Source organism: Rhodnius prolixus, unplaced genomic scaffold, assembly GCF_049639745.1.
Source record: "Rhodnius prolixus isolate KJV_2025 unplaced genomic scaffold, Rpr scaffold_9, whole genome shotgun sequence".
Taxonomy (NCBI): domain Eukaryota; kingdom Metazoa; phylum Arthropoda; class Insecta; order Hemiptera; family Reduviidae; genus Rhodnius; species Rhodnius prolixus.
The window spans coordinates 8,487,895-8,511,470 of record NW_027411604.1 but is presented as its reverse complement, the minus strand read 5'-3'; the positions used below and the strand labels follow the sequence as shown (position 1 = coordinate 8,511,470).

At 31.1% G+C, this 23,576-nt stretch overlaps 2 protein-coding genes across 6 annotated transcripts in view; one reads left to right on the top strand and one right to left on the bottom strand.

Moving 5' to 3' along the window:
- Positions 1–108: 108 nt before the first annotated feature.
- On the top strand, positions 109–5,057 carry LOC141454163 (huntingtin-interacting protein K). Its single transcript, XM_074128106.1, has 3 exons — positions 109–669; positions 749–856; positions 1,384–5,057. Exons 1-3 carry the CDS (start codon positions 499–501, stop codon positions 1,486–1,488), a joined length of 384 nt encoding a protein of 127 aa, XP_073984207.1. The 5' UTR covers positions 109–498; the 3' UTR covers positions 1,489–5,057.
- rdx (BTB/POZ and MATH domain-containing protein rdx) overlaps positions 1,709–23,576 on the bottom strand; it is a 143,186-nt gene continuing 121,318 nt past the window's right edge. For all 5 annotated transcript variants that reach the window (XM_074128097.1, XM_074128096.1, XM_074128095.1 and 2 more), the window contains 7 exons: positions 17,712–17,833; positions 14,925–15,076; positions 11,804–11,931; positions 11,516–11,693; positions 10,327–10,505; positions 9,636–9,778; positions 1,709–8,083 (listed from right to left, as the gene is read on the bottom strand). In XM_074128097.1, coding sequence (XP_073984198.1) covers positions 7,939–8,083; positions 9,636–9,778; positions 10,327–10,505; positions 11,516–11,693; positions 11,804–11,931; positions 14,925–15,076; positions 17,712–17,833 — 1,047 coding nt within the window. In that variant the 3' untranslated portion in view covers positions 1,709–7,938. The remainder of the gene's footprint in view (positions 8,084–9,635; positions 9,779–10,326; positions 10,506–11,515; positions 11,694–11,803; positions 11,932–14,924; positions 15,077–17,711; positions 17,834–23,576) is intronic.

Below are 23,576 nucleotides of genomic sequence, written 5' to 3'. Positions count from 1 at the left end.
AATTTAAAATGATTGCGTAGTAGTCCTATAAAACAGTTTAATTCCAAACATTGTTACTATCACATCTGTTTCTTACTCACACTGTGCATGGTATTAGCGCTGTTCTTAAATTGTAACAAAACTTGAAAACTACATTTTATTTATCCATTATTTGTTGTCACTTCCAATTGCATCTTTATCGTGGGGGGTTACAAAATATTTGGCTTTTAACTTGGTTAATTACTGGATTATTCAATTTGACTTAAATTATTTGTCGTGAATAATTAATAAGTTTATAGCTCACAACAAATTTTAAAGCTATGTTTTCCATTTTAGTAATTCAACCATATTTCTAAATATCTTTTTGATTAGAAGCATTTATATCTATAGAAACTAGAAATTTTAGTCGGAAATAAGTTAAAAATTTCGACACTTTATAAAAAAAGGGATATGTAATTTTAAACCAAGTTCGTAGCTTATCAAGCTGAATGCTCAAAACAATCTAAGAGTAAAGTCAAAATGGCCGATGACGTACATGAGGTCAATGGTGATTCGGATGAACATCAGCAAAGTTATGAAGATTCGTCTCAAAAGAAATCCGCAAAACATGATAGTGGTGCTGCCGACCTAGAAAAAGTCACTGATTATGCAGAGGAAAAGGAAATTTTTAATACAGATGAGTTTAAGGGGGTAAGTGATTTTTCTCTTTGAGCAATATAGGTTAGAATTTGTTCATAATACAATTTGTTCAATTGTAATTGTTTTTTAGGCGATGAGCATTATTGGAGATAGGAGAAATAAAGAAGTAGCAGAGAAAATTGCTAAAGAAAGAGAATTATTGAAAATTTCAATTAATAAAGAAGATGTAGACCTTATCGTAAGTGCGTTCTTCAACTTTATTCTTAAATTTCTGCAATTTTATTCTTGAGTTTTTTTAAAGAAAATTTAGTAAAATTAAAATTGACACTTCTTCATTAATTAATTGGTTCCTGCCCTGCTAATCAAAAAGTGAAATACCTCGGCTAAGTACAAATGGTTCTCTTTGTAATGGTTTGGTTGTAGCTAAAAAAAATTGCCCTTGAGAGTTTTTACTTGAAGTTTTTTAGTACTTAAAATCACTTTTTCTTCCCGAAGTTTGCGTGGTGCCTAGATATTCAATTACTCTTTCAACTGAAGTGTACTGTTCAGAAGATAATATAAAAAAATAAAACCTCTGTCATAAAACAAATAGATAAAAACACCAATTATCATGAATTTTTGAATCGAAAACGAGTACTTGTGTGAACTAACATAAATAAAAAATTCGGAGTTAAAATAAAACCTTGAGCATTGTATTAAGAAAAAGTGTAAGGTTGTATACCAGATTGTTAAACATTTCTAAGAGTTTTAAAATTGTTATTACAGGTAAAGGAATTCGAAATAGCGAGGATAAAAGCAGAAAGGATACTGCGAGAACACAGTGGCGACGTTGTAGAGGCTCTCATAGCACTTACTTCTAACTACCATTAAATTTTTGTTACAAAAAAAAAGTATGTAAAAATCAATTAGATTTCTTGTTAATTTTTACTATTGGGGCTTTTAGCATTGACAGTGTACAGACTGAGGAGTATCTTTTGTTCCCTTTTGCTTACCTTCTTTCATTAATAAGTTTTTCTTTTCTTTAAAGTGATCTAAATTGTGTCAAAATTGCGTGCCTTCATCAGTGTGCAACAATAAGACTTAATTGCTATTTTTTTTTTTTTTTTTTAACAATCATTGTTTAATATTTTATCTTCAACTGTAGCTCTCCATTATACGGAGTGGAGAGGTGTGCAAATAGAAAATAAAGTAAACTTCTCTTTCTATATGTGATGTATTTCAAGAGATCAAAAGGGTGTTAACCGTACATCCAGTTAGATCTTAACATATATCTATAATTACTTTTCATTTTTCTTTTCATATTTAACAATTAATTTCGAATTTCATTACGCTAATAGTGCATAATTTTTTTTTTTTTTTTTAAATTAGACAGTTTTGAAGATTGTAAATAATAGAATCAATAAATAAGATCCACCCTCGCCAGCATTCTGCTTGTGAGATTAGGTCAAACTTTAGCGAAACTTTCTAACGTGTTGAAAACAGAGCATTAATCTCAGGGACATCCTGCATAAAAATCACTATAATTCATTTATTACACTTTATTGTAGTTTTTTTATGCCGACTCTAAAAAAGATTTTGAAAAATGTACTTTCTTCAACATTTCAATTAATTTCACATAGTTTTAATTTCATAAGCCTTATTCTCAAAGAAAATCCCTAGGGTTTTGAGGAACTCTGATGTATATAGATACTAACAATCTCGAGTTTATAAATTTTTCAAGAATTTTTGCTTTTTAGTTAAGTAATAATTTTTTTTTTTAAATGTCAAGGGTTTATCAAATAATTCTAAGTAAATTACTTTTACTGCTTAATATACCTGGTAAACCCTTTGTAAAGAAGCTCTTTTTAATGATCATGCTAAAACAAAGCAATCAATGAATTTTTAAGAGGATTCTTTATTTTCTCTGTTCATTATTTGCAATTTTTAAAACCTAGTCACCGTGGTGGAAAACAAAAATGTGTGCTCGTTAGTGAAATACAGAAGAATAATGGAATAATGAACAAATCAAGAGAGAGCAATTATCTTTTTTAAAAATTTATGTTCATTTTTTTTTTTAAATATTATTCCAGATCAACCATGTCTCTTTAAAGAATAGTTCGATTATATTTGTTAGTTTTTTGTTTCCTCTTTAGGTTAAATCCTTTTTGTTTATATATTTAATTTATAGTATAAACACGTAAAAATCTTCGTGTATATACATGCAATGTATTTATATTATGGATTGTAAAACTGATTTTGGATTTTTCTTTTTTTCTATTGTTTTGGGATTTATGACATTAAAACGAAAAGAAATAATAATAATTAAAAAAAAGATTTTTATAGTTAATTTAAACAGTACTTCTTTATTTATACCTGGAATAACTATATATATTGAGTAACTTTTTCTCGAAAGTGTTGCAAGTTAGAAATGAAAAGATTTAATGCTTTCATCATGTATTAAACACAAATTTAAGCTCTTTGACATCTATTAGAGTTGTTTTTATACAATTTATTCAGACTCTTTTACAAGTAGTAAAATTAATTGAGTCCCATTTTTAGAATTTAAATGTATCTACAGAGATATATTAAAAAAAAAAAAAAGCGAGTAAAGAGAACTTACAAAGTTTATTTTTTTATTTTTACAAATTAAGCCAACAAAAAAATTAATAAAAGACAAAAAAAAATGCCTGAGAGATAAACTATGTTTATAATAAATAAATCGAGAAAAAAAGATATCATTTTTATAAACTTACATATTAAAAAGTGAACTAACTTGGAGAACTTACAAAATAATACAGTTACAAAATACAAACAAAAATAAAATTATAATGAAATGTTCTAAATGAGGTAACAATGTATTTTTTATTTTTTTAAATTGTACTTCGATTAATTTTCTCTTTTTCTACTTTTTTTTTTTTACAAATTTTTAATTAAAAAAAGAAAAAGAGTAACGAATCGTCAAAAAAAGTTTCAATCGCACTCCCTAAATTAAAAAATAAAAAGCTAAATTAACAATGCAAAAAATGTTTACTTAACAACTACACTTTTTCTTTCTACTAAATATTTTTATGTTCAACTCGTAAAATTGAACACATTTTTTAATTTTTTTTGTTTAAAAAAAATCCTAAGCACACAAAATAAGATACACAACATGGTCCTGGCGATTTTTTTATTTATTTTTTTTTAAATCTTAATTATCACAGAACACTTATGGCATTTTTAAGGAAGGGGCTAGAGGAGAAAAGAGCTATTTGTAATTTAAAACAATTTTTATTTAGTACAGAAATTTTTTTCATTTAAATTAAACCTTTTTCTTTATTCATGTACACATTTTCATGAGGTAATTTTTCAATATAAGAAAGGGCACTTCCGTCAATATTCTATTCTTTTGAAGTCAGGAAATGGATGAAATACAAGTATCTACCATCAAGGTGGCTCGTAAAATCTGCCATGAGGTTGGATGTGTGTGCACAAACTGACAATGGGATTTGATGATTGCATCTTTTAAATTGAGTCATTTGCTCCGCAACTTATTCTCATTTTGAATAGCTACAAAGCTAAATGCTACACTTGAGCTAAGACATGGGCCACACAATACAATGGGGTTCCGCCTTTGTCAAAATATCAGAGAGTTGTGGTTTTCTAGATCTGGGATCCACGACCATTTTAAGCAAACTCAAAAGTTGACGAACTAAGTGCCTAGATGGCACAGCCAAAATTACCTATGTATTAAAACAATTTGTTTTTTATATACCCCCTTCTTTGACCAATGCAACCCCAGATTTTATGTTTCCATTGGTTTCTTCATTTTTTCGGGATATTAAGTTTAAGGGATGATCTCTTTTTTTAGTATTGGTGGGGGACATTTTGGGAGGTTGATAAGCAGAATAATAAATTCTATTAATAAAAATTCGGAATTTATCCTTGATATTGCGAACATGACACTGATACAGACAGTATTTAAGATTGTAAAAGTTGTAATCCGTCAAATGGGAGGCAATAAAGTTTTTCGAAATACAAAATTGACTTTTAGCTCAGAGTTTAGGATTACTAAAAAACATTTAAGGTCAGAACACTTCCAAAATAAAGAACTGGGCTACTTGCAGAGAACGAGAGAGAACAAAAATGAACTATCCGACCTGAAATGACTGAATAGACTTAAATTTGCCTTAAACCTCAGTCTAAACACAGACCTTATCACTTTCTCGTGGACATAATTTGTAACTGACTCTATTAAACATAATTTGACACAAAAAGCATTGTTACACACATTTTTTTTTTTAATTTCAAATATAGCTTTCAGTTTCACACAGCATTACAAGAAAACTGAAAAAGGAATAACCCAGGCAACGGCAACGGCAGGTTTCATCAATTGTCGGCTTCTCCAATCACGTCATTCACAGTCATTGGGTATTTAAAGATGTTGCTACTTCAATTAGGTTCTCACTTGGGAAAAAAGGTTGCCCCGAGGAAAATTTGGAACTACTTGCCAAAGTGGGAAAGATCAGACAAGAAATTACTATTTGTCGACGTTCTTTAGAAATAATTTTGAGCTTCTCCTTATTCTGCCAGAGGTAAAAGAAAATGCCCAAAAAAATATTTCAAAATTAAGGTTGCCTGAAAAAAAAAAAGGTTTAAATTTAATTCAAAAACTCCTGCACAATTCAGAGACAAAAAATAATAATTATTAAAAACATAATATTTGTTTTTCCATAAATGAAAGACTTTGGTATTTAAGAAATGCCAGCCAGGGAGGAAGTACAAATTAGAAAGAAAGCAAGGCAAAAGAAAGAAAAATGTATGTCTAATCATGAAAAAATATAAAGTAGAAAAGAATCATATTTAAAAAAAAAAATATTACTCTCACTTCTACACTTTACAAAACAGAAAATACAAAGAGCATTACATGCGATTTCCATACATACATATATGTTTATTTTAGTATTTTCTTTAAAACTTTTTTTTCATACTACATATACTTTACATTTTATACTGTAATTTTTTTTTTAATTTAATTTATTTACAATATTCGACAGCGCAATTGGAAAAATAAAAGAAAAAAGTATTTTTTTTTTATTAACATAAATGCCATTCATGGAAACAAAAAAAAAATATAACTGGCCTGGGGACAATTGTGAAATATCACAGTTACCTACAGATCGTCATTTTTAATTATTATTATTATTAGCCAGAACTTTTACAAAAAAAATTCATTTTTTTTGTTTTTTAATGCAATGGCAGAATACAAAATATAATAATATATAATATAGGATCGAGCTGATTAATTAACAGGAACGTTTTTACAAAAACAAAAAAGTCATGCACTTAACGCATTTTTTTTTTTTAATTTAAATAATAACTACACTAAATTTAACTTTCAAATTTGATTAATTATAAATTTGTTTTTTGTTTTGTTTTCTAGTCGTTTATTTTGCACTTCTCACCACAGGTTCTTACAAAAATTATGTATTTCATTTTATTTACTAAATATTTATACAAGTTTTATATGCCGCACACTCAAACAGTATCCTTGTAACTTTCTTTTAGTTTATGTTTAGTTCTCTCTACTAGGTATTTGTAAAAAAAATAAAAAATCGAAAAAATAAAATTTAAAATCAATATCACAAAAAAAAACTCCTTCTATTATACAACATAAACCAAAGAAAAGAAAACTGACTGTAAAAGAACTATAAATTATCTATACAAAAAGCGTAGTAGTTTTTTTTGGGGGGGGGGCAGGAGAACAGAAGAGGGGATTTGTAAGAAAATGAATTACACAAAGAAAAGGCTAAAATTTGATACTTTTGCTGGATTTGAACAGCTTTTAAATAAAGACTAGAATTGCAGGACAAAAAACTACGAGGGCCTCAATCATAAGCAGATTGTTTTGTTTTTTTTACTGATTTATTAAAAACAAATAATACCCTTATTGTTTCTATGTAGATACCTTCTACAGAAATACATTTTCACCATCGGAAGGGAAGTTTACTTGCACTTCCTAATCAATACAAAAAGTCTTGCCCCAACAACTGCTTGCTCTTTACACAGCACTATCATAGTTGAATCGTTCGTCCCTTCTAATCCTTCCTTCAGTGAACATAGGAAGTACATAAAGTATGAAGAAAGGTTTCTAATGAATTTCAGCGAGTTATGGCGAGCTAATGCACCTCTAAGCGGAAGCAAAGGAGAAGCAAGACGTCATGAATGTGTTGCCGACATTGTAAGCTATGAAAAGCAACTTCCACTTCATACAGCGGCTCGCAGTAGTACGCCGCATTCACTGTTCTTGGACAAGCCCACCTTCCACTACAATACAATACGTCCGAATGATATGCTGAAAGACAGAGGACAACGTATGTTGGTTATTTTTCCACTTCCCTCATTCCATTTCTGCAATTACATACATATATTTGCCCGCAACACTTAAGAGGTTTTTTGTCAGGACCCGCATTCCTTAACTAATTCCCAAATCAAGTCAAAATTTCGGGTACTTTCTTGACGCAATAGACAAAATAGTACTCCTTTCGCAGACATTGTGCTACTGACAAGAAGGATCACATGTGGGCAAAGACCAGGCGGTCGCTCCTATCGCCACATTATCCTTTAAGCGCCCTGCTTCCCACCAATGTAGGAGGACAACATTCGATTTTAAGTGAATAACCCTCGTAAAATAAACAAAAAGAGTGTAGCCAAACTTTTCATCTTCACTTACATTTTTTTTTATTACCTTTTTACTGGTTTATAAAAAAATAATACATTTACTTGAGATGCTATTTTTAATATTAAAGGACTTAAAATTTTCTAGTATTGGCAAGAGCGAAAAACTTCTTGATTATTCTATTATTATTTTAATCACTTATATGCAAGTATTTTTTTTTTTTCTTCAATGGTAAAATTTGTTATTAATTTACAAATATGATTATAAACATTTTGTATGTACGTAAATTTCATGGGAAAATACTGGAAAATACAATATATTTTTTATATTTTAAGGGCAATAAAAAATAATCTTAATATCTCACTAGTATCTATAATTCACAATAGAGTCTTTGTCTTGTTTTTTTCTATTAAAAAAAAAAACAAACAAAATAAAAACTTTATTTTAAAGACTCAATTTTTATTATCAATATATTATATTTACATTAAATATTTTTTTTGTTATTTTTTTAAATTTTTCTTTCATATAAATACAGATTATTTTATATATATTACGATATTTTATATATATATATAAAATAAAGATACCACAATTGTAAAGGGGACACCTGAGTGTACGGTCTCACTCTTTTTTTTTTTCCTTTTTCTAAACTAGTGATGATGTGACAACATCCTGTTTGCGGCTCAGCTTTGCTTTACCCTTTTTCTGGGAGGTCCGATTGGAGGTATCTGTTGTGTGGCTAATGCTCTAAATGCTTCCGCTATTAAATGTGGATGTGACAAAATCATTGTCTTCCAGCCAGATGTTTCCATTACATCCGTGGCATGCCTGTTTATAAATTGAAATAAATAATATTAATTATAACATATTTAATTTATTCATATAAATACAGATTTTTATAGAGATTACTATATTACAACAACCCTTATACAACTGTCCTACCGGACAGTTTTAATAAAATAGAAAGGGAATACATTTTAGTCTTTAAGGTCTTATGTCGACAGAGTAGAGCAAGTCTCAAACTATTCTTACGTCTACTATGTGGATGCAGGGCTATTTCAAGGAAATTTTCAAATCCACTACAGTAACTCTGCACACATCAGAACTTCTGCTAGTTCATCCTCCTCACAGTCTAAGGACTAAGGAGTAGAGATTATCTGAACTAAAATTTATAATTGTTAATGTATATTTCTGTTGCAAATAAATCTCTCAACTATTATTATTGTTATTTTCATCAGTTTTCCCCATTGCCAAAGTACTTTTGAGAACAATTATTTTTTCTTTAGCAATTTAGGATTCTTTTCAAGAATTTTTCATGATATAGTCTAGAAGATTTAAAGTGATCCAAGAAGAGAGTATAGCACTCATGATTGAGAGCGTCTAGCTTAGCATTATCTTCAGTTGAAAATGGAATTTTTTTTTGTTTTTTAAAGAAGTACACAATATACAAAAGTATTTATAATTCGCCTTAAAATAAAATAATGAAGAGAATCTCTTCATACTGCAGCAACTACTGTATTTAAGAATTTACTGTGGACAATCGTCCACATCACAGGTAGGCAAAATATTGATACGACGCCTTATTCTGAGTGGTTGAGATTAATATACTCGATTTTGACCGACATTGGCAGATTACTCGAGAGATAATAAATAATAGGATAAATCAGTCACCAAAAATAATAAGCAATTGGCAATTGAATCCTTCCTTAAAATTTCAAATTTTTTTAAAAAAAATTTCCACCAACCAGATTCCACCTTTTTATCCCGCAGGAATTTCATAAACCATAATTGGATGCAACAATATGGTATGTCCAGGTGTTCAACTGGCATCTAAGCCTTAAGTAAGGTATAGTCAGATAAAAAGGATGATGGTCAAGATTGGACCAGAGCATGCATTAATGCCTTAAGTGCACATTAAGTAGACATGCCTAATCTCCAATTTGTACTTTTCGGAAGCCGGATGAACACTTATCAGATATATTAGATCTTTTAGATCATACCCCTTTAGAAAGTAATAGCAACTCCATTTTTGGCTTTTACGATAGGTTCTTGTACTAAACTATCAAGATTTAAATATAACAGTAAAAATCTTCTAATGTAAATTGGGTTCAATTTATTAACTCAGGTTCTCATGATTATTACGGATTTCAATTGTTCCTTGAATGATTTCATCGTAGTTCGTTAGGAAATGTGTTTAAAGTCCCCTCTATCTCCCCAAAGAAACGGCAGAAGCCAACACGATCTAGACCTACCTTCTTTTTTTCCAGGTGCCCTCTGGATCAACAATGCACCATAAGAAAACGCGTCAGAACACTCTTAATATACTCTCTTTTATAAAAGCTAAATAGTAAAAGGTAAAAAAAGTAACCTTCCAACTTACGTATTAATAAAATCAATAGCTTGTGCCTTAAGTTGGTCAGCGCTATGAAGATCTGCCAGGATAAGCGTATCAGCAGCATTATCTACAGACAGGTTTGTGCAAAGCGCTTCTTCGCACATTACTTTCAGCCTCTCAAGGGCATACTGAGAACAAATAATTTGAAAATGAATATGATATCTAGTCAAAAAAAATATATCAACTTTGAATTATAAAGGGTTAATAAAAAAGTTAAATTGAATACTATCTGTTTTCCTTGTTTTTGTAAAGAAGTTGTAAATTTTGTCAAAAGAATGTCTTAATTCTCACCTGAAATATGCAACCGTGGCTGTTCAGTTTGTTGTAGCCGATTGAATTTGTGTATATATATTTATACATACATAATTTTTGTACATACTTAAATGAAGATCAGACGCTTCTTTTTGGCAACATTCTACACTATCTTTACAATTTTTTTCCAATATAACTGCGACACAGTTGAGTTAAAAAGTTTGTTATAACGTTACAAGTATAAAACCAATTTTTGTTTTGTTTTTTTTAAAAAACATCAATTGATATACAATTTGGAAAAAACTACGCAGAAAATACCAACACATTTGTTTTATAATCGTGAAAAGATATGAGAAAAATATTTTTTGCTTCGTCCATGGTAAACTGTTTTAATTTATTCAACTAAATTGCCTTTGTAAATTACCTTGTCAGCTGCAGCTAAGAGATCATCGGCCATTCTTTCCAGGTTGGCGGCCTTACCAGTATAAATAAATCTTAACATTTCTTTTAGTACTTCTTGATCTACGTCAGTAATAGCAACTCTATTTTGTTTCCTTTCTTCCATTTCATGTTCAAACATTGCTGCAAAAACTGGACTTCTTGCTGTAAAAAATAATCAAGTAATAAATTAGTATTTTCCACTGAAAATGAATTTAATTTATTATAAGAGAAGTGAGAAGTATTATACGTTCTGTATTTGAATAAAAAAAGTCTATCAAGCAAAATTAGAAGACATTCCTTTCTAAATGAAAAAAAAAAAACCCAAAATATTTTAAACTAAATTGAAGGTGAAACAACAATCATTAGTTACTTAAAGCAAACCAAATTTAAAGGACTATGTTCTTTAGAAACTGCAAACTGCAATTAAATTTTCCGTATTCGCATTCGCAGGCGACCTTGTGTTGGTGGTGGCCAGCAAAGAGAAGCTCCAAACGGAGATGAAGTTTCTTCGGAAAATTGAAGGCAATACTTGGAGAGACACATATCACATTCCCCGTATCATAAATACTATGATCAGAACTACATTAAAATGTGATACGCTTGCTCGATTAATTGAGAGTGCAGCTAAGGAATTACGGACAAGGAAGCAGGCTGAAGAAGGATCAGCTACCTAGGAAAGCGATGGAGACTAGAATCAGCAAATAAATATGAATGCTTGAGTTTAATGTAGATCAATAAATCTTTATGTATTTACTATTAATTGGGCTGATATTAATTACAAAGTAATGCGATCATGGCAAATTTGAACAAAAATCACATTTCCCAAGTTGTTTCTGAATGTGTATGCACTCTCTGTAAATGTGTTTACGTGTAGTACACACTACTGAACAGTAAAAGTTACATTTTTCGCCATTTTTAAATTACATATACATCGCTAAAAAAAAATTCCTACTTTGCTTGGTCACTATAACATATAATGTACCTGAAGAACGGAGCCTTAAAATAATAATAAATATATAAAATGGGATGTTACTGTACCCATTTCATGGGTGGCCTTTGATCTAAATACATATTTCTATCCTTGGCAAAAATGAAAATTTGAAATATATAAATATATATCTTAATATGATCACGTTGAAAAGATGTCATTGCTGAATTCAAATTATTTTTACCTGCAAGTATAGCTTTATGGGCTTGAAATTCTCGTCCGCCAACTGATAATGTAACATCACTGAACTTTTGAATTTCAAATAATTGCCCGAGATCATCTGGGAGACGGCATTCAGGAACTTTAAATTGTATGGCATTCGACTGCCCAGAAATATTTACGCTGTCAGCAACAACACTCACCTAATTATTTACAAAAATAATAATAAGAATAATTGTACGTAATATATATTTTATGAATAGGAAATTTAAGTTAATAAAAAAGCAACAAAAAATGTAGATTGGTGACTTACTTCGCAGAATATTGTTAACTTATCATCTGGTAGTAGTCCGTTAGCTTCATCCAGTAAGAAATCCCTTCTAATAAATTTTTTAAAACCCCAATCTTTTCCTTGCACAAATCTGTATGCTCGCTGACTCTCTGGAAGAGTAAAAGACATTGAACTTTATTAAATAATTAATTACTTTAGATAAATACATCAAACACAAAAATTTGTCCCATACTTTTTTCTTGCATGGAGGACACTGTGTTCTTTATGATATCTTTCATTACAGAACCTCCCAAATCACCAGAGAGGAGAAAAAAAAATTTAAAACAGTATTAATTCATTTTTAGCCCCGTTTGCGCTTCAATCCTCTACTAGCTCCTTTTCAGCTTTAACATATATGGTGTGGAGTGGAATACATTGGGAGGCCCGCACCGATTTATCTTTTTTTATTAAAATGGTGAAACAACTGCAGCTAGGAATGTTGGAAGAAATCCTTTTTAGAGACACTGATACCTCTTGCCCTAACTATCCGAGAGACAGTTTTAATACTCATATATGACGCCAGACCATTAACAGTAAATAGGGTCATCCGTTTCTTGGAGGTAATAGGTGTAAATCTTATCGATTGGCTAAGCATATTCTATCGACATGAATCCGGTGGCCGAGTAGTTAGAGCAAGTAGTTCCAACTACTTCTTACAGCTCCACATGGCTCTATAGAAAAATGAGATCCATTTGACAAAAGACAATTCAAAACCTGATGCCTCGCCATATCAGGCCAAATTCTAAGAGTTGCAAAAAAAATTAAAAGTTTACATTTTGTAAAGATCTTTATTCTTTTGACTATTTAAAACAAAAATAATACTTAATAAAATTTTGAACCAACAAATAAATGTTATTGAAAAAATAAAGTGAACGGATTTTCTTAATGGTTGAGAGTTTTTTAGTTTCACCGAGGTGATTTCATTATTATTATTAAATGTTACGTGCATAATTTCTAAAAACCAATCTTTGCTGGTTAATTTCTTCATGAATAATTTTTTATGGTACTTTCAACCAAGAATTTTTGTTTCATACTACTCCAACCATCTAGCCTCCTAATTTACAGTTATAACATTTATGGAGATATTTATTTCGATTTGAACTGCGCTTTCAACACTCAAAAAAACTAAAGATATTTATAAAAGCGAATAGTAATCAACTATTTACTATTCATTTGATCAAATGAAAAATCCATATTGATTGCTAATAAGTAATAATGTAGAAATTTTATTGCTTTTGGTAATTCTAAAAGTGGAGATGAACTCCTGAACTAAATACCATGACTAAGGAAGAATAACTTAAAAGATTCGCTGGTGTTACTGACTACCTGATTATAAGTTCTCTATTCCACTATTTGACTCTCATACCATTGTTGTATAACTTTCCACACTTTCACCAGGTTTCACTTTGACTATGAAATTTTGTTTTACATAAGGTTATTTTACATACAAGTAAATATCGCTGTCCTATATTTTTTGAGGTATTTTTTTTATTATTATTATTTTGTTACTTTTTAGATTTAGTTAAAAAAAAAAAAGGATAAAACTTTGAAAGAAATTGTATTTAAAGAAAACTGTTTATATAAAGGGCTGAGTAATAATAAAAAATGATTTTTGCAAGAGGTTTTTTTCATTGCCTTTGTTTACTTACCAAAGCTGTGAATTTTATTTTTTCTTAACCCTTTATCTATGATAAAATTATGCTAAACGTAATTCCAATTCTGATTGATAGCTCTGTCTTGTGTTTCGTTTGCTCATGATGTTAGGAAATATAAAAGTTTTAGATATTACTAAACATTATTGGTGAAAGGTATGTATGTAGCCGAAGCAACTAGTAAAATTTTGAAGTTAAACTGGAAGGAGGTATTTACTGAACGATTTGCTCAGCCACATTTTCTAGAGTTTAAGAAGGTTTACCAGCTTGGAGAGGAAGACAGGAAGTCTTTCAATGGTAGATGTGGATACTGTGGGACTGAAGCTGTGTCTCCAAGCAAGCAATCCTCTAAAGTGGGGGATAAAACATTTATTTACCTGCAACTCACAAAATAGAATAAGAACGTTTTCATCAACAACATAAGAGCTCAGAATCGTTTAGAAACATGCAGACAATCGCTAGAAGATCCATTCTATGATCCTTAAATCAAGCAAGCTGTTCATGTATAGCTCATGTATTGCTAAGATCTTGGCTGACTCACAAGAAAATCATTCTTGACTTAGAATGAAAGAATATACTGTCTTTCTACTTATTCATAAACCCCTCGAGAAGAATTACAAACTCTTTGAAAGGAGTTGCTGCATTTCGTCTTTTTAATAAGATTATTTTCTTTCTAAACCGATGGCAGGTAGCTTTCATACTCTATTATTACTAATCATCAGTGAAGAGGCAAACCCTATGCTATCCAAACATTATGGGCCATCCAAAGAAAAAGAATAGTAATAGAAGGAGCCTAGACTTATGACCTACTATAAAATAAAGTTTATATCTGCCAACGTAACTTTGGGGAACTCAAAATGCCTAGACTTTCTTTGGAATGTTCACCAGAAATAACTTACTGAGAACACTATCGAATTACATCAAGCACATCATTCTAGTGATCTGCTTTCCAGTAAGTTTACCCTAGTTTTGTCTCATTACAAGTAAATGAATCCGCCCTTCAGTTCTTCGGGTCCTTGAATAATCCGAACCTCTAAATTAACATGAGATTAATAAAAGTTACAATTATTCCTCAGCTTTAATATCTTTTAATAAACACAAAATTGTCATCTTTTTTTGTTTAAAATCTTTAATGAATTCATGTCATTCAATAAATGTCTTGAAAAAAATTTACAACTTTGTTAGAAGAAGCAGAGAGATATAATTTAACTCATAGATCATATCCACTGACTGATCCGAACGATTATTATCTAATTTTATCTAATGCTATTAATTATATCACAAAACCATCACAAAACTCCTAAATTGATTTTAAAATGAAGTTTTGTAAGAAAAAAAACAATCCTTTTTAAGCAACTACACCGGTTTACAGCATAGTGCACTTAAAAGAAAATATTTTAAGAAACTAAAAAAAATATCCAAGTTGTTAAAAATATAAAAAAATAACGTACCCATTGCTTTGGTTTCCTCTCGCTTAGCATTTAATATAGAAAATTTAAATTTGGCTCTGACTTCAGACTTATTACAAGAAACGAGAAGAAGGTATAGTGATAAATAATCTTTACTCTCTTCATCCAAACCTTTGGGATTTACACGTAAACACCTATACAAACAAATACAGTAAATTATTAATTTATAAATATGTAAACCAAAAAAATGAATATATATATTTAACGCTAATTTATATGTTCGAAATATTATTACTTTAGGATAGTATCATTTGAAATAGGATGAAATGCTTACATCAGGATGGATTTTCTATAATAAAAACAAAACAAACACAATATTGAGATCTATGCGTTTCCATCAGAGTTAATTTCTCCTTTGGTTTTCTAAGGGGTTAGTATTAAGGGTAGATTGAAATAAACAGTCGTGCCATGGATGCAAGCATGTTTCATGAACTAATAGAACGATAATGTTAATAAATTTTTCATAAGATCTTAGGCATTTACTTTTCCAAACTCCCTAACAGATTAACAGTATTTACAGATGTTTACAAGAAAACTTATATACTGCTCATATTTGGGTATCTTAATTAGTTTAAGTATTTATTGTAGTATATTTCAATGTTAACATCATCTCCACTCAAGGTTTTAATAAACAAGGCTAAATAAATAATTCGAGTAAAGTTATTACTTATGTATAAATTTTACAGCCTCATAATGAACTCGGTTCTTACATTGCTCAAAAGTAATGAATAGTGGCCTTTAGATGTAACAATGTTCTTGAAAGATTCCTTAAATGTGTTTACAAAAAAATACAATTTAACCTTTCTTTACTGTTACATTAAAAAAAAGAAAAGAAGTTCGAGCTTGTTAAGTTTAAAATTAAGACGACAAATACCGTTTAAGACCTGCCAATAGCAGGCCACTGTTTAGAATGGTTGAATATTTAAAAGAAGGCACTGAAGATGCTGGAGATGACGAGATTTTCCAAAAAACTTTCTCAATTCTTCTAGTTGTAATAAATAAGATGCAATTAATATCAACACTCAAAAAACTTAAGGCATAAATACTGAAATAATCTTATAAAGAAAACTTGATTATTTTGTTTTCTGTGGTAAATGATTACAAAGCATATTTCCACGTACTTTTTTTTTTTAGCCATTACCTATGCTTAAGAATAATGATGCAAAAAAAAAATAATATATATAAGTTCTATGATGGTACTAGATGGCTTCTGAGCAAAAGCAACACAACACAGCTTGTTTCATCTATTCCCGTTGTGTGATTTCTCACGGACCTAGTAAAAAGCAACCTCTTAAAAGAGAGTGCTCGACCTCCAAGTCCAAACATCCTCAACGAGCAGTGCCCTGGATGCCAATGACCCTTAAATGCAAAGTCTGAAGCGCCTTCTTCTTTTTTTTTTGTATATTATTATTTTACATTACCAAGCATTTTATTTCTTTTTAATTAGGTTAATTTTTATATAAGTAATTTCTTAATTTATATTATTTTAGAGCAGTTAATGTTTTAATGGGGTGGACAACATAGTCTTTTTTTGTTTTATTATTTTTTTACAAAACTTAGCTTTGAATCTAATTGCTTTTCTAGTCTTTCTTTTGTTTAATATGAATTTTTAATAAGAATTGTTTCGTTATTGAAGTTATAAGAATTATGATAAGTGCTGCTGCCAAAACAATCTAGGAAAATTTGTGCAGATGAAAAAGAGATATTGCTCAAAAATTTAACTCCATTTTAGAAATGAGGAAACCCTTTGATGGTGGATATTCGGGCCGAATGTTAGCTGTAGGATCACTAAACAAGCAAGTAAAAACTCCTTTAACCATTATCTCAGATATAGGGTGTCTCTGTGCCAATATGAACTGAATAGAGTCTTCATGAATTGAATCTAGTACAAGTTCAGCGTCGTTTAGAAACTTGTCTGAAGCTATTTGATAAACCAAAGTGTGATGGTTGATGGTTTCAGAAATCGATTAGTATTTGATGAAAAAATGGTAATATTAATCAGCTTAGAATTGGGAAGGCGTGATGATGTTATTTTTCTTTAAATTACATGGTATCTATCTAGAAGATATTGACCACACATTTATTGTGAATAGCTGGAATTGTGAATCTTCTAAAGAGTTCTACTGTTCCAATAGGAATACAATCCCTCATTATCGAAAATGAAAAACTTGCACAAAAATGGAATTGTATCACTTAGCAAAGGGCTCGATCTGGCACAATCGGATTTTCATTTGTTTTGATCGATGTCTTTTCCACTGAGTGCGGCGATATTACAAAATTTCAGCCTGCATAATTGTAATTTATGAATTCTTTCCTTTTACACTTAAAAGATTAAGGTGGACATACAATGCAAGAGCTTGCAAAAAGTTGTGTAATCAAGGAAAATGATGATTTATACTTTGCACCACATAAACATTAACTTGTTATTTCTTTATTGAACTTTAAATAAAAATAGTTTTTCATTTATACTATTATTTAGACGAACTGAGAAAAGAGAAATACAATTTTTGTATTTTGAAAAACATAGTAGTCTGAAAGTATTGTAACTTAAATAGCTGGGGATGAAACACCATAAAGGATTTATTTATATACACTCAATGTTGAATTCCAACAGAAAGAACTCTATTGCAGACTATTTCTAGCCTCTCTTTATATTTGAAGATGTAACTTTCTTCAAGGTCAGGATTATTGCCAATGAACTAATAATGCTAAAATTATTTCTTATATTTTTATAAATTGTAAGATATTATAATGTATTTTTCCTCTTACCATTTTAATTTATCATTAGCTCCGGCAGAAAATGTGGATGATTTAAGAACTTCGCCCATTTCTTCTCGACAAAAGCTAAAGTTGTTAATTGTCCACATATAACTAAACTTGACGACTTTCACCTGTAACAAATACAAATAATGATACATGGCTTTGTAAAGTAAATTATTTTGATCTAGTCTATAGAGAGTGAAGCGAGAAGGTTATCGATTGGTTACTGTATACTGTACAGGCTACCGAAGGGTGTTTTCAGGATTTAGTCTGCTGTTCGGGGGGGAAAAGGTTAAGTTAACTAGGAAGGTTTCGTATGTGTTAGGGGAAAATATTAGAGATGCCTTTTATTATGAATTCCGGGTTTTACAAGAGCCCCCATACTGTAATGTATTTTCACCCCTAATACTAAACTCTGAGACTTCTTAACTACTATGTAGTCAGGTCGGGAAGATAATTTTTACGAATGAAGAAACTTATATCTTCATTTTTATATAATAGTTAGAACACACTACATGTGTGTTTGTCGCAATGCAGATATTAAGAAAATAAAAGTTTTTAAGAGCTGAACAACGAGGCTTCTTTGGTTTTGTCTGCAATTTTTTTTTTCTACTCAGAAGGGGAAGTATTGCAATTGAAAAAGATTATTTGTTTTGAGTTTTTATCGCATGTGACGAAAACTGCACAAAATTCAAATTTGTTATTTCCAAATGCCACACCTAGGATTCGTTAAAGTATTATTTTATAGTAATAAATAAAAATATTAATTGGGTGCTCATTTCCTTAACAGTTCTTTAGTGCTATTTCAGTGAAGTGTAGGTTTTTACCACTCATTCAGTATTACTAAGAATGTTAATTTTGTGGTGTAAAAAATGATTTTAAAGGAACTTGGCTGCACCATACCTTCGGAAGTACCTCTACTGAGCACTTTGTAAATATACTAAGTTTATGAGTTTGATGGTTCTAAACAAAAATTCAAGTAAGTATTAAGCCCAGTATTATTCTCCTTTTTTCGGTCTGCTGTTGGTTGTTTAGAGGGCTAACATTTGGGCAAAATGGTGGGTCGGCCAGAAATGGTTGAGGTGTGAATGACCTTGACTGGGGTTGGGTTGAACGTCTCCGCGGGGGCATTGCGCCGCCTCTTCCAACACTCGCTCCCTTCTCTACCACACGGGTCCCCGCTTGGTCCACACCACACAACACAATAAAGCGCTAAGCACGCTCTTATAGGCCTCTGCTCCCCCTATTATCATCGGAGTGCTGACACAAACACAATACACGTACAATACGGGCAAAAGATATTCCTTATTGCGCCTAATAATAAATTTAAATTCTAAATAATAACTTTCCAAACAGTTTTATTGTTTACATTTGGCCACACGTTTCCAACTGAATTCATGCAAAAAAATTAAGAAAAAAACTCTTACTGGCCTTGAAAACAAAACAAAAAATCCAACCAGTGTCCAAATTGCTCTGTTTCTACATGCAGAGCTCTGGCTAAAATAAACCTCCCATTTTTATTTAGCTGAATAGAGAAAAAAAGGAGTTTTACGCTATAAACTCTTTCTCGCTTACGTTTGAACAGAAACAAATCTTTCAGTTTTCTTACCACTTAAAGTTTCTCTCAGGGAAGGTATTAGCTATGCGGTTAGCGTGTTGGATTCCCACGCGCAGGTCCTGGGTTCGAATCCAGCTGCTGACCCTTAGATTTTTTTTTTCCTAGGAGTTTCTTACAGTGAGCTGAAAAAAGCTCCAGGCGCCAATAACCTCAGATGTTGCCTTAAATCATGGGGGAAAAAAAGAGGTTTCTCTCTCCTAAGTTGGGTCCAGGCTTCCCTCATCGGATCTTTTTCTCCACAACTTACAATTCTTATACTTAGGAATGTTTGGAAAATAAATAAATGTTACCACAGATTGATTTTATTCATTGTTGATGTAATGTTTTTATCGATGTAGGTAGAATAGAATAGATTAGATTAGGGCGGCCTCAAGGCCTACGCCACAGCAACCCCTTAGGATCTATTGTGGCTCCCCGATTTTAGAGCTCACCCTCCAGACCTGTCCGCTTAATCAGACTCTTAATTCTGGAGAGCGACTCCCCGGGTAAAGCTCACCAGGCCTTGGTTTTTCCTCCCCGAGAAGTAACATCCTTAGCCAAGACAAGCCCCACACACACACTGACACAACACGTGTAGCAGTGCCGTTTCCTCCTCTTCCTGACAGAACCTACAAAGGCTAGCCATCTGCCAGGCCCAAGCGATGCATGTGTTTTTCATTAGGCCAGTTAATAAGCCTACAATTATCCTTATAGCCCCACGGCCTTGACGGATTAATTCTGCGGTCAAATCGATGTAGGTAAAGAATACCTGCTTAGAATGAAAGAAAATTTTAAGTAAATAGTAGAGCAAAGAATTGCTGCTAAACGGCTAATTCAGACAAGTCAATTCTGGTCAGAGTTTTTTTAAAGGATAGCCTTTTTTTTAAAGAAATGAATTCGCTACGTACGAGGAGTCAGTTCAGAAAAGAGAGAAGATTGAGCCCCAAAAAATTATTGCATTTTTTGAAAATTTATTTTCAATTTTAAGGTGTAATTTAAGTAAGAAATCATGATAGACTTGCCACGTTTTTAATTCTATGAGAAACATAAGAAATAATAATCTTGTAATTGTAACATGATTGCCACACATCTTCTTTCTAAGAGTAAGAGAACGAGATAAAAGAAAGATTCCAGCAATTTGGAAGCCTAACCTTTCTCAGCTATTGATGAAAATGATTTGAGTTCGATTTCTGTGGGATTAGTAAGAGAGAAAAAAAAAACTGCCCTACTTAAGATGGCTAACCCCTAGAGCTCTGGATATTGAACGGTGTTAAAATGTGAACTTTGCACAGACCTTGACCCTTCGCTTGCTACGCTTGGCGGTTCATTCCACTTCTGAAACTGCTACAAGAGTATTTACATTCAAGCGTATGCTACCCGCCAAAGTATGTAATAGTTATTATTAAATACTTTTAAATTAACATTTTAGAGAGAATAAATGAAATCCTAGAAAAATTCTATCTCAGAAACAAATTATTATTGCATTATTAGATTTACAATCGCAAACTATATTCATAGTACGCTCAAATTTTTAAAATTTATTTCTATTAAAATACGCACCTTTTTAAAAATAACCGTTCTTACATACACATAGAAATATATTTAGGGATAGGGGTGGGGATTAGGCAGATATAAGAGGCATTGCAGCCTATAGTTGTGATATAGTGAATTGGCAGGGCAGTGAACCTAGAGCTAGCTATAAAGCTGAGCGGGGTATAGCTTGCTAGGGGGTAATGTCCTAGAGCAACTGGCGCGAGCTATCCTTCCACCAGCTATACTTAGTCACACTTTTTTAGTCATTTCAACTTCAGTCCGCAAACATAGCTACACTCCTCATTTGTTTACTAATATCTTTATTAAGGAAGGAGTGCCATTTTGGGTTTTTTTAAAAATGCAATGGCGGGAATAAAGGAGGCAACTTGAAGCCTTCAAAATTGTAAAATGATTTTTTGTTTTAATTATCTTTTTATTTTATCTTTTCATGAGACGTTTCAGTCTAATAAGACTATCTTCTGGCAATCTACTAGATCTGAAATAAGTGCCTGAAAATAAAAATTCTAGAGAATTCCACTTCTCAGGGGAGCAATTAATCCAATGGTTCGTGTACTGAGATCCCGGGTTCGAAACCCCAGCTTCCGGGTCTTTTTTTTCCTCCTATCCTATCCTAGGACAGTGGTCGGCAACCTATTTTAAGTAGAGAGCCATTTCTCCTTAAATAATTTTAATAAATCTTACTAAGAGCCGCAAGGATGATAGTGTAAACAAACTGTTTAGATCATTTGTATTCGCAAATTATTATTTTATGATATTCAATAACATTTAATTGTTTTATATATTTATCTTCACATATTGCAAAGTAAATAAACAAATAAATAATAACTAAACGTATGAAAAATCAGTATAAAACAATTATTTTAATATTGTATAATTCTATTCAATTTCGAACCTATCACATTTAAAATTATTTTTGAAAAAATACCTTTAATTAATGGAATGTTCATTCGTTTCAATAAAATTAAACTATACAATATATTTTGGGCACGCTGAAGAGCCACACAATTTGGATAAAAGAGCCGCAAGTTTCCGACCCCTGTCCTAGGAGCTTCTTACAGCTCACCATTCGGGGATGAGCAGTGTTGTATGAGATGAGAGAACACTTCATTAACCTTAAGTGATGAAGCGCCTTAATTACAAAAAACCGAATTTTTTAGAAATAAGTACAAAATAACACTTTCTCCCCAATTTATCTCCTAAAGATCCACAGATAAAATAAAAAAAATTGAAGCGTCAATATGAGAGTAGTTATGGCTCAAAATTGACAGTATCAGCACTAATTAATTATGTTATTTAATTATTATTAATCTCTAATGATGGTTGAAAAATTGAAATCAGTCAGAGATATACAATAAACATGCTTGCTACAGTATAAAAAAATAAAAATAAAACATAGTTATCCAAAACTTGTCCAAATATTAAACCCGTTGAATTATTATACAAAAGTATTACTAATTAAAATTAAATCTTGAATGGACCACAACCCGGTATCTCTGTATTACGCTGAATTTAGCCAAGATTTATAGAATAAACATGGAGGTTAATCACCTCAACACACTTTTATTTAGCTAGTAAAATACTAAAAAATTACTAACTCAGCAAGCTATATTTAAATCAGACAGACTGAATTAATTTCTTATTTTAAATAAAGCAAGTAAAGATTCAAAAAAGTTATTGAAAAATAACTTTAAAATATAGAGCAATAATAATAGTCAGGGTGCAACTTAAACTGAATGATTATAAGTAAATATGTCTTAACTATATTCAAAAAAATTTAGTACTTCAGACAGAAACAGAATACCTTTCACCTTTCAATGATATTTTAACTAAATTATAACAAAAAGCTAAATTTGATTGCAGAACAATAAAAGCAGTTCAAGGTACAGAACATTAAAAAGACATAATGCATTCAACTAAGTATTACAAGAAATATTGTAAGAATTAAATAAGAAGGTTATTAGCGAAATATTGGCAAAGAATCGATAGTAAAATTAATTAATATAAAGAAGAAGAAAAAAAGCTTTCATCTTTACAGCTTCTTTGGTACAAAATTTCAATTAAATTTTAAATTTAATTGAAAGAAATCTTTTGTTATAATATTGAGGAAGGAGGAAACATAAAATAATAATGCATATCTTGTAGATAGAGTTCGTTAACTTTCGTTTGTATTTATTATTTTCATCAGACTGTTTTCAATTTTCAATTGATGGTACTAATGTATTAGTTTTCAATTTAATTTGAACTCATAAATGTTTAAGTTGATAACATCAAAGCTCCTAATACTACAGCTGAAATGGAATCTACTTCCTATTCTTACAACTGTTTTTTGTATTAGTTCTGGGGCAGGAGTCCCCAAACTTTTTACATAGGGGGCTAGGTTCGCTGTCCCTCAGACCGTTGGAGGGCCAGACTATTTTAAAGTAAAAAAAAACAAAACGGGAACAAATAGAATATTTCAAATAAAGAACAAGTAAATTTAAATCACCCAGTATTTCTGCCCAGTATTTCTGTGGGAACTATGGACCTGCTTTTGGCTAATGAGATGGTCCAATGACCGGTTTATAGTTATAGTGCTTTGCCTTTCTTCCTACTTTTGCTGTTATTTTACACTGTTTTAGGGAGCCGTGACGCGTGAATCCCGCGTCATCGGTAGTAGTACTGTACATGAGCGACGCAGCGCTTTGCGGCACCGCCACCACATATAGTGCTCCTCTCACTGACCA

Bases quoted from the DNA above. Each gene is read 5' to 3' on its own strand.
- LOC141454163 (XM_074128106.1), top strand. From the start codon at position 499: ATGGCCGATGACGTACATGAGGTCAATGGTGATTCGGATGAACATCAG. The intron at 670-748 runs GTAAGTGATTTT...ATTGTTTTTTAG, and splicing joins ATACAGATGAGTTTAAGGGG to GCGATGAGCATTATTGGAGA. The intron at 857-1,383 runs GTAAGTGCGTTC...TTGTTATTACAG, and splicing joins AAGAAGATGTAGACCTTATC to GTAAAGGAATTCGAAATAGC.